The sequence below is a fragment of the Setaria italica genome, chromosome VII (genome assembly GCF_000263155.2).
Source record: "Setaria italica strain Yugu1 chromosome VII, Setaria_italica_v2.0, whole genome shotgun sequence".
In the NCBI taxonomy this organism is placed as follows: Eukaryota; Viridiplantae; Streptophyta; class Magnoliopsida; order Poales; family Poaceae; genus Setaria; species Setaria italica.
Genome location: NC_028456.1, coordinates 16,691,992 through 16,703,708, shown reverse-complemented (window position 1 = coordinate 16,703,708; position 11,717 = coordinate 16,691,992). Strand labels below are relative to the sequence as shown.

General features: G+C 43.7%; 1 protein-coding gene across 1 annotated transcript; it reads right to left on the bottom strand.

Moving 5' to 3' along the window:
• Positions 1 to 475: 475 nt before the first annotated feature.
• On the bottom strand, positions 476 to 3,532 carry LOC101756437 (protein FAR1-RELATED SEQUENCE 5-like). The gene is made up of 7 exons (XM_012847419.1): positions 3,431 to 3,532; positions 3,138 to 3,379; positions 2,465 to 2,600; positions 2,283 to 2,363; positions 1,265 to 2,185; positions 603 to 605; positions 476 to 514 (listed from the first exon to the last, which is right to left on the bottom strand). Exons 1-7 carry the CDS (start codon positions 3,530 to 3,532, stop codon positions 476 to 478), a joined length of 1,524 nt encoding a protein of 507 aa, XP_012702873.1.
• Positions 3,533 to 11,717: the final 8,185 nt, after the last annotated feature.

The window sequence follows — 11,717 nt, the reverse complement described above, 5'->3', positions numbered from 1 at the left end:
AATTAATATACAAGTTGGACCTTTCCTGGGAACAAAATCAGCAAGGTAGGGTGAATACCTTTCTTCTTAGTACTTTTCTTTTTCTTCTTTGTTGTATTCTTTTCAACTGCACTTTGGAGTCGCTTATTCTTTGGGCCCTTTATGACATGTGGAACTCTAAATGATATTGTACCTTTTAATGTGTCTGTAGCGCATTCAGTAGAAACTACAACAACGTCATCGAATTTTTCTTGCAACTTGCTCATAGCAATATCTGCTTCTAAGTCCAACTTATCTAGGCCTTTCTCCAAATTCTCAAGAAGTTCTTTTGACACTGAACATTTCAATGTAATGGATGTAGCCTTTCGTGACATACGTGCAGCACGTGCTTTCAAACTTTCTTCCTCGGTTTCTGGTTTCTCGATATAAAATCCTCTTTTTGCATATTTGGTCCATCTTCCCATTATATATTGCGGCGGCAATTTAAAAACATCATTCACACTGAAAACTTTGAAGGCATGCTTGCACAGTATACCTACATAATAAAAACATAAGTTTCCATTGGTTCAAATTAGAAACTATATTATAATTCAAAATGTGTGCACATACCTATGGATTCATACTTTCTGCAAGAACATGTAACGGACATATTCGCACTGTTGAAAACAGTCGTTGCTCCATGATTAGCATGCATATGTGTAACCATATATGTGAGGATTGACTCATCAGCTTGCAACAATTTACAAGAGAATGAAAAATGTTCTTTAAATTCTTCCTCAAACTCCAAATACATCCTCTTTGTATATGATTCAGCCGCAGATTTCAATAGAGGTAAATCTGGACTGTAAGTAACTGGGTTCTTTCGGCGTGAGTTAAAATCTGCTTCTAACTCATTTTCACGAAGGCTAGCTGAAACCTTCTCGCATTCTACAAGAAGTTCAGTAAGTCCAAGTTTTCTACGAAATCTTTTCTTGAACACGTTATTCATACCTTCACTTCTTTGAGTTGAATTCATATCAGCTGTAAAAGAGTCACGGTATATAGTAGCCCACTTTTTCCTCAAAGCATATAGGTTTGCCATCCATTGGTTGTTCTCTAGTTTATACTTACTCAACAATTTCTGCCACATCTGAATGAACAGTGGCTCTGATCTCTCTTCATACACGCATCTCTTAAATTCAGGTAAAAATGTCTCAGAAATTTTTTTAATTAAGGGTCCTAGATGTTTAGCTGCATTAAGACATATGTGCCACAAACAAAGACGATGACTTGTATTTCTGAATACATAGGCAATTGCTCCTGCCATGGCCGCGTCTTGATCAGTGAAAATTGTTTTGGGATGTTTGCCAGACATAGCTGTTAGGAAGGTCTCAAAGAGCCAAACAAATGATTCAATACTCTCATTAAATATCAATGCTGCCCCAAAAATTATTGTTTGCTTATGATGGTTCGTTCCCAGGAGTGGAGCAAAAGGCATTTCAAACTTATTAGTCTGAAAGGTGGTGTCAAATGATACGGCGTCACCAAAGCATGCATAGTCCATAATAGACTGACCATCTGCCCAGAAGAAATTAGCTATCCGACCATCTTCCTCGTCTATTTGAGCAGCATAAAAAAATCCAGGATCATCTCTCTGCTTATTCTTCAAGTAATCCAACAATGACTGCGCATCATTGCACTCTAAGTACTTCTTCCGCTCGCGACCGATCTCATTGTTGCTATCCATCTTTGCAAATGGAACTTTGTCAGATCCTCCATAAAATTCTTTCATGAACTCATACACCTGGGCTGGCTTCATCCCGGCTTCTCTTATCTGACCAATCAGCTGCCTGTCTGCATCTGTAACACGACGCTGGGACTTCAGCTTGTGCTTTTTATTAGGACTAGCAAGATAATGATTGTGATCAAGTACAACCTTTTGCACTTTCCAAATCCCCTCTCTGCTGACACTAAACTGAACACGGGCATCACAACCCGTCCTTGTAACATCCTTCTGTGACGACGCATTAGCACAGTGTCCTTCGTTACTGCAAACTATATACTTCTGGCATATAGTTTTATCAACTCGGCGCTTCGTATGGCTCTTTCTAATACTGAATCCGACCTTACCAGCATAGTTATTATACATCTCGTAAGCTTTATCCTCTGAATCGAAAGCCATTCCAACTTCAGGAGCAATCAAAGGCTGTCCATTTTTATCTAATACCTGTTGTACGATGAGAGAAAATTTAAAGCTGTTTAATAACTAGGAATAGATAGTATGATTTTTTAATGCTTATAGTAGTCAAACTGACATCTCATACCGTATCTGATTGTTGTGCCATAGATTCTGGTAACTCAGAAACTGATGTAGACGCGGACTCGATGACAGCAGTGATGTTCCCCTACGTATGTAAAAACAGTTGTTTGAGATGTTCCCGCCCACAAATCTAGCTAGCACAAATAGATCTACAATGTTATAAGGGTACATGGCTTCCGCACATACCTGTCTTGCATCAACAGCACCATTGATTAGGGCAGAGTTCGTCGTTTCCATGGTGTCTACGAGAGGATTTGATGGGGAAAAATTCTCCTCACCATCTGAATGATCTCCGAAGGTGGAGTCCCTTTGGCTTGCATGGCTACAAGACATCAGGCAACCGGCGGCAACTCGCACAGCCGGCCGCAGTACGTGTATCGTCGTCGTCGGCGACGGCGGCGTGACCTGTTTCTATGATCTTTCTCTGTGGATGGAACCAACTCACGAAGCTATCCTATGATTACGGCGCTGACTACGTGGTGATGAGCCGGGCGGTGCAAAACTGAAACCAACTTGCGAGCCCAGCGCTACGTCGTCGTGGACTCGTCCACTGCGAGCCGAAGACGTGCGAGCCACGCGCTGGGAACGGAGCCGAGCGGACATCCTACTGGACACGCGTCATCAGTAGGAGGCTGGTGCCCACGGGATCCGCGTGCGGGGAGGACGCACTGAATTTTTTTCCAAAAAACTTACCTCCAACAGTTCCCCCATCCTTCCCGTAAAAATACGTGGACGCCAAAAACACCTCCGTCGCCCCACATATACGCGTGACTCCGGTCCTTCCCCAATCGCTCCCGAACTGCTCGCGGATGTGGTACATCTCGCCGTCGAACGGCAGGGCCCAGCGGCCGTGGCGCACCTTGGGTGCTCGAACGTCCGAGCAATGCGGAAGGACAGAAACACCGTGGCGCTGTCTGGGTGCACGGCGTGGGACTTGAGCTCGAGGTAGCGGCCCCCCTTGAATAACGGCGGCAGCGGTAGAGCTTCCCACCGCCAATTCCTGTAGCGGTCAGGGCCGAGCCTCTCAAAGAGGCAGCGCTCCTGGGATTTGCCGGCGTCACGGCTGTTCAGGTCGAGGGTGTAGATGGTGCCACCGGCCGTCTAGAATGTCGCGGACTTCTTGGGCGATTGGAAAGGAGGGCCGGCGGACACCAGCCATGTCGTGGTGTCGAAGACGACGCTGACGTCCGTGGCGTGGTAGGTAGAGCGGTTCAGCCCGAGGATCTTGCGATGAACTCCATTATTCGGAGTCATCGGAGGAGATGGAGCCGGAGTCTTCGGAGTTCTCATCAGAGGGGGGAAGCTGCTGGAGCCCAAACAGAGGGGTCCACGTGCTGACGTGGCTAGTTTTGAAGTACTGAGGAGTTTATTATTAGGGAATTGATGTGGGATGATATGATTTTGGGAGAATAAATTTTCAATAGAGCCTCCAATAGATAGTGTTAGCCAAGATTTTCTTAGTAGACTCTTGAAGTTGCTCTTAGACTCCCTCCGGTCATCGTACTAAAAGGGACTCCAGCCCATAATACGTAGATCAAACCTGAAAATTTTTCATATCGAAAATCTATTCAATTTTATAGGAAGATTTTTTGCAGCACCTAAGTAGTAACAAATATCAAACTATCAATAAAGATTAATAAATACCAATCGTACTAAGCAGCCCGGGATCACTGCCGTCGCTGCTCAGCTGCGAACCGCATTTAACTTCACAAGTTTATCCATGGACTACAAAAGGAATGAAAATCTAAACTTCTAATTGTCTTTTTATTTTTTCGAGTAAAAGCCTCTAAAATTTGCAAGATAAAGTTCCGATCCATTTGATCATGACAACTGATTTGAAATTGAAATTCTGGATCCTCGCAAAAAAAAGAGGAAATTTGGAAAATTATAATAAAATTGCACATAAGAGAAAAAAAATCAACTTCAAGGGTGTAGTTGGATTTATGTCACCACTTTATTTTTTATATCTATTAATCCATGTGGTCATCATAGATATATTGATGGAACTGTTCGATAAAAGTGAGCCTAAAAGCTAGTAGTACAGTATCGTATGATATGTTGGATGATGTACTCATGTAATACCAACCATGTTTTATTCGTTTTTTTGTTTTCAACTCTTCACTTACACTAAATTAACAATATGGTTAGCTAATACTTTAGTGCTACTTGTCAGTCATGTTGAATTTTTTTGGTATTAAAATTCATCGATTGCATTATAATTTGGATAATATACCATTGTACTAGTGGCAAGTGGCACAGCCCCTCTATTTTGCTATAGCTTCGCCCCCATGCTCCACGCAATCTATCGCATGATCTGTCGCATGCTAACCGTTTCCGTCTTGATAATATGCCCATTGCTGGCCCCTCGCTGCCCAAGCCGGCAACGACCCAGCTGCCTTTCTGTATAGTCTAGAAATTGTACACTCCACTGAGGCAGGTGCCCACAGACAGGGAATTCTTTTAACATACAGGACATCCCAACCGTGTAAAACCAAATCTAAAGACCCTTTGCCTTGCCCCAACCGAGTGGCATGGCGGTGCCCTAGAACACGGGACAATAGCAGGACATGGATTCCATTATGTATGGAGAAGGGTTGAGGTATTCGGTGCCTGGTCGTTTGTCTTGTATGGAAATTGAGAGGGGAATTGTAACATTTGCTGAGAGTTTTCTGCAAGTGGCCGGCCGACGGGGAAGCATGTTTAGGTATCATTTTGGGCCTAATGGGAGAAGGGGATGAGGCCCTGCATGTGATTTTGCCAAGAGCTACCGCAAATCAAGCCAACCGTGGGTGACCTTTTCCTAGTTTTATCAGATTCTAGGACCCTAATCTGAACCCTAACCTTGCCAGGGGCGGGGATGAATCTATCGAACGGGGATGAGTTTGATTGCAACACAAATAGCGCGGTGGCAAAATCGAGTGCTGATGGATTCTAAAACACTCTGACTCTGACACTATTCCACACTAAAAACATTACAAAATATTGCATTCACAAACGGATCTTTTTTTTAGGTCAACCAGGTGAGATGCCGGGCTGAACTTTTTTTTTTGTAAACGTGGACTTCTTAAGGCGAGTACATCGGTGTCATCTAATAGGCGATCTAATGTATTAACACGTAATTTTAAGATGACTTAACTTGTGCATGTGAAAAAAAGAAGAGTAAATTGCATCCACCATACAACAACTTGTTAGGGGTACAGATTGGTCCAACAACTTGTAAAATGCTTAATCTAATACCATATGTTTAATTATATGCATTTTTGTTCAGCTATAAAACCCAAATATGTTAATACATACTAACAATATTAAGGGATATGAGTACCCCATGGGTCGCCACCGACTAGGGTACTGGTCGGTCCTGACAAGTGGGTCCGCCCGACCAGAACATGTGGGCTAAGAATATGAAGATACTTCGAGTACAAGTTAAGGAGGCTGGACGATTCAAATTAGCCTGGATATTGCGGGATCCTTGTTATAATCTGACTCAGATCGCTTTTCATGTAACAACCGACTATATTAGATTCAAATCGACTTGTAACTCTAGGTCGTCAGCCTATATAAGGCGGCCAAGGATGCCTCCCGAGGGTATCCTACGTCAACTCTCCGCGTACCAGCGCAAAGCAATACAATCCAACAAAACACAGGATGTAGGGTATTACTCTCCGGAGGCCCGAACCTGTCTAAATCCTCATGTTCTCATGATTACCTTCGATTTCTTGGTCTCGCAATCCTCCCTGCCTACAAATCAACCACTTGGGTAACCCCCTGATGGACTGCCGGGCTACTAAATTCAACAGTTGGCGCACCAGGTAGGGGAGATTGTGAGATCCTCCCCAGTGAGCTTGATGGCATCTCGCCCTAGCGTCATCTTTCCCGAGAGCATGAAGGACATCCTCGCCAACCCGATCCAGCTTCGCTTCGGGACCATGCCAGCGGATTCTGATTCCGTCGCTTCTTTCGTCGACTCGACGTCCATCGCCAACTCGACGTCTGTTGGATCTAGTGCAACGAGACCTCCACCCGAGGATCATCGCGCCGCTTGCCCAGCAGGTTGGCAATCTCTCTCTCTCTCTCTCTCTCCTCTCTCTCAAAGAGGGTCCCACACATCCTCGCGGCAACCCGCCCACCCACGCCCTCCGACCTGATTGCGGGGCTAGATCACATCAACAACATTGCTGAGTGCATCAATCTCTCCGAGACGGCACTACGCCCAACAAGGTCAGCGCAGGGTCCTTCCCGCGCCCCCTTTGGTCTGAAGAACTCGGTTGCTGTGTTTTTAGTGAAACTCGTGCAGTCTCTTCAGATCCAATCTAAAGGCCCACCCGGACCTACCTAGTTTCTGGACTGTGGCGAGTTCCAGGTCCCCCGCATCGTCCTAACTTTGAACCCTTATGGAGACAATATCAAGAGCAACTCCACCACGCCAGATCGCGAAGCATTCATGCTCTCTGCCAACAATCCACCCATGGATGGCGAAACCTCTTCTCAGGAAGAAGGTCGCAACGCCAAGAACTGGGACCGTGCAATACGGCGCCAACAGGAGCAAGCCGACGCCCAGCAGCGCCAACAACCTGCTGCTAACATGGGAGCCGAGGCAGTAGGCGACCAGCGCCGACCACCTCCCGCCGCCAACACCGACCCACCACGTGCCAACAATGGTGACAACGCCGGTCAAGATGGTGCCCGGGGCAGACGCAGGCGCCGTATACGCGCCCGCAATCTATATTACCAAGTAATTTTAACCTCTATATGCGCCCGTACACAAGCATTTTAACCTCTTGCGCCTTCTCATTTTCAATCATTAATGGAAGAAATATAAGAAATCTCAATTATTTGACCAATTAGATAAGGGAAGCAATGCCAATCCTTCCCGACAAGAGGCAAAGACAACAGCCTAAGTATCCCAATGTTTCAGTTATGGCCAAAAAAATTAGAGTTGCAATTGTGTGAAATATAGTTGTGAGCTCATTATTTCAAACAACACATGATGAACAACTCCTGCATAAAGGTAAGTTTGGATCACCTATTGAGCTCAGTATTGCTGCAATTCCAACAACCTTTCCTAAGTTCTTTCTTCTTCTGCTTCCCGAAATTCCGCACAAGGTAAATGAAAGAAGTAGATAAGCTCTCATAAGGAGAAAAATTCATGGATTTCATACCAGGTGCTAACCTGCGAAACATTATCACAAGAATATGGAGGCCCTGGATGCTGTGATCCCTCCTTTTATAATTCCTGAGTTCTCTACCCAATTTCCCTAAAATATTTGTAGTACCAAAAAAATGTAACTTTGGTGTGCATAATTGAACTTGCAGTCAATTTATTATCACAAAGTATGTTGATCCAATCATCCATGAATTTTTAGTATTAGAGTGCTCCCTGAAATTTGTATTTGGTTCCATGCAAATCCTCAGCTCCTCGTCCTCTAACCATATAATCACTAAGTTGAAATACAAATTAGCAATTCCGATTAAATTAAGGAGGTTCATAGCAAGATTACATAACAGGCCTTGAGGTTGTCTTGGTCGTCTTGCCAACTTATTTTATTTATAATGTATCCAACATCTGGTATAAACATAATTGAAACTTCTGGTACATAGATTCGGTATGCACGCAACTCCATTTTTAACTTTCATGAGTTAGCATATTATTACAAACGTATTGTCCACAAAATTTTAACATACAAAAAGAAAAGAAACGGCAAGGCTAAATAAATGCTCACCCTTGATTACAATTTGGTCGACTATTCACTCCTAAATTCAAAACTTTCACTGCATGCAAATTAATCTAGCAATTACCTACCAGCTTGAGCATACACATGACAGTACTAGTAGCCTTTCTTTTATGTTCCTGCTTATCATTTCCCCGAGCCACATATACCAACAAGCACTCTAGGCAAACCTCTGCGCCAGTACTGTCAGGCGGACGCCTGGCACCGGTGACGGGTGGTGGTCAGCATCGGCAGCAGGCAGCCGGGGTGGCGATACCGCACTGTGCAGAAGCTGCAGCAACAGCTTATGCTTGGCCTCTGCATGGATTATATGTGAGATCACAGCTCTCAAAAGTGTAGTCTGCGTCAGGGATAGAGTGGCGCCATGCGCGGCTCGATCAAAAGGCAGAACACAAAGAAGGATTTCTTCCGTACTTTAATATTAGGTAGAGATTTAGCATTGAAGCTTGTAATGTCTTCCCAAAGTTTGTTACTCTGACTAGTATTAAAAGAATTGTAATACGCCACCAAATGGTAGGTCTACCTTGTATTGCATACTCATCCCACCAAAGCGATGCAATTGATGTTGAAGTACTTGCATTCTAGATTTCATGTGATTCTAGCAAGGAAGGCAATGGGGACGAAGCCAATGGAGAATAAAATATTGAAGAAGGCAGTGAACAAGAGGTCAGCATGTGGGTAGACAGTGTGTGTGGGATGATATGCCAAATCCACACCATGTGCTGCAGAGAGAACACAGTTTGGAGTTGGTGTTCGATCCGCTGGACAGTAACTTCAAATAAGCATAGCAAGAACATCCTGCAAAAGACCATCAATAAAATGAGTAAAGTCTACAAAGGAATGCTACCCGATGTGATGAGGAAATGACATGCTTAGATATGACCATTCATGCTAAAGATAAGGTGAGCACGTTCCTATGTATTTTTTTAGTTATTTTAAGAGTGGATTGCTACCTAAAGATATTTTATAATTAGAAACTATGGAGAGAACCATCGAGTACTTGAAGAGAGGCATGGAGGCAGAGAGGAGCAGCAAGGGACGTCCAAGCAAAGTTGGAGGCCCAAACTATATCAAGTTCGAGTCCACCTCGAGGTCTAGGAGTAGTCCACCTTAGAATTGACGCCTAGATCACATACGGAGTCAATTTTCGACGTTCTATGCATGCATGAAGATAGAAGACACACTTTCCAATGGAACTAGTAAAAAGTCAAAATTCCTCCTATGTCAACAGGAATCGTCAAAATAAGTGGACGTACTGAATCTGCCAGGGTGCTGCATCACCTTTTAACGGGCCACGGGCCTTGTAAGTTTTCTTGGGACCTAGGTCCAAGTTGTTGTGCACCCCCATTAGGATGAGAACATCCCAAGGGTGCCTTAGGTCGTCCTCCCTCTTGGCCACCACCTCTTGGCTATGTAAACTCAGTAGCTGCCGCACTAGACACTGGGGTTTTGCTTAGATTGATCTGTATTTGAATAATTTTTCCATTTATCGGTTTGTGAAACCCCAAATCGTGTGCTTCATATTATTAGCAATATTCAGATTGCATCTACCTTGTTCTTGCTTGTGTTCTTTGATTCGCAAGTAGGTATTAGCCTTCATGACGAGGTCAATCGAGCTACACACAATGATGACTAGAGGAGAAGTGGTGTTGCAATTGCAGGGTTCAGATCTTGCTGATCGGAAGCTGGATCATCAGTGTTGTTTCTCCACAAAATCAGGTGTTGTCCTCACTAGACGGAAGATCAAGCATCCTAGTTCTCATCATGATGCTTTTTGGGCCTGTTGTACAGCACAAGACTCCAATCAGGATGACATCATATCAATCGGTTTACCGAAAGACATGTCACTTACTAATAGAAATGGAATTCAAGGCTCATTAGATGATCATAAAAGGCCTATGAATTTCTCATACTCCCAGCGACAGGGTTTAAAAGGGAAATCCAACTAGCTGAACTAGATGAATGTAGATAAAAGGCTTATCACAGCTCCAAGATCTATAAGGAGAGAACATAGCGGTGGCATGACAAGTGCATCCAGATCAAGGAGTTCACCCCAGCAGACAACGTACATGTATTTAACTCTTGCATTTAGATTTTTGGTAGGGTTAAACATAGAAGCAAGTGGGACAACCCTTATAAAGTTATAAACTCATACTCCCATGGGCCCTTCACCCTTCAGGATGAAAGTAGAAATCTCTTTAAGGTAAATGGCCAGCAGTTGAAAATCTTTCCTGAACCTAAGATACCCAAACTAGATCAAGACTTAGGCATCATCAAATTGTTGGAGATCGAATAGTTTCCTTTCTTAGAGTAAGAAATAAAATGTGCATGCTATGTACAAAATTCCGCTCTCTTCTTTGCTTTCCTTGACATGACCATGCCTTGCACGCTGAGCATGTATAATAGGAGACCGTTTGGAGCCAAGCCATGTTCGGCCAAACCTATTAGGCCGGCCGACCCCTCCCCCCTCCCATCTCTCATGCATGCACATGTTCCAAGTTAGAATCCCTTCTCCTTATACTCTTCTATCCATCTGTTGATGCCACCTATGGAAACCAACCATGATCCATGAGCGTACGGATTAGTTGTAGCTCTTTGCTTAGTGATGAGAATTAGGGTGCCCAATCTTTTGTCAAGTGAAGGTAACTCTTGATTTAGTTGAGTAGTAACCGAATCCATCCGGCTTCTGATTAGTAAAACCTAAACCCCGCAATTGAAGCACCACTTCTCCTCTGGTTATCAACTATGCGCTACCCAGTTGACCTTGTCATGAAGGCTACCTCCTGCATACAAATCAAGAACATAAGAAAGATCAAGGAAGCATGCAACTCAATTTGCAAAAACTTTGGATTAAGCACATGAAGTTGGGGTCTCACAAACCGATGAATGGCGATTGTTCAAAGACATATTGAATTTGAGTAAAACCCGAGCATCTAGGGCAGCGGCTACTGCGTTTATATAGCAAAGGGGTGGTGGCCAAAATGGAGGATGATCTAGGGCACCCTTGGGGTGTTCTCCTTCAGGTGCGGGTTCTCAACTTGGGCATGGGTCCCAAGAAAACTACAGAGCCTAAGTCCCGATAAAACGTGACGCAACACCCTAGCAGATTCTGTATGTTCACTTGTTTTGATGATTCTTGTTGACCCTAAAGGAATTTTCATCATACTAGTTCTATTGGAAAGTGTGTCTTCTCAGTTTCCATGGATATGTAGAATGTTGAAAATCGAGCCCATATGGGATCTGGGTGGCGAATTTAGTGCAGGCTGCTCCCAGATTCCGAGGTTGACTTGAACTTGATATGTGTTGGGCCTCCAACTTGACTTGGGCAACCTTTGCTGGCCTTCTCTGCCTCGAGCCCTCAATGCCTCTCTTTAAGCACTTCTAGGTCTTCTTCATAGTTCCTTATCATGTCCTCATCATTTTCCCCTTCTTGAAAGCAAACAGTCCTTAGTTTGACTGTAGTTGTAGAAGATGTAGTAGGTAACAACCAACAATGCTTCCCTTCTTGTAACTTAATCTGGTTCTTTAAAACAAAACTGGAGGAACTTGACTAGTGTTATTGCAGCCCTCTACATGATCACATTGTTGCACAACCAAGGAATATTTCAAATTTGAACATAAATAAACTGAATGAACCATATATATTCTCCTTTAGAATTATATTTGCCAATGAAATGATATGTATTTTATTCAAATATCACAATTCAAAA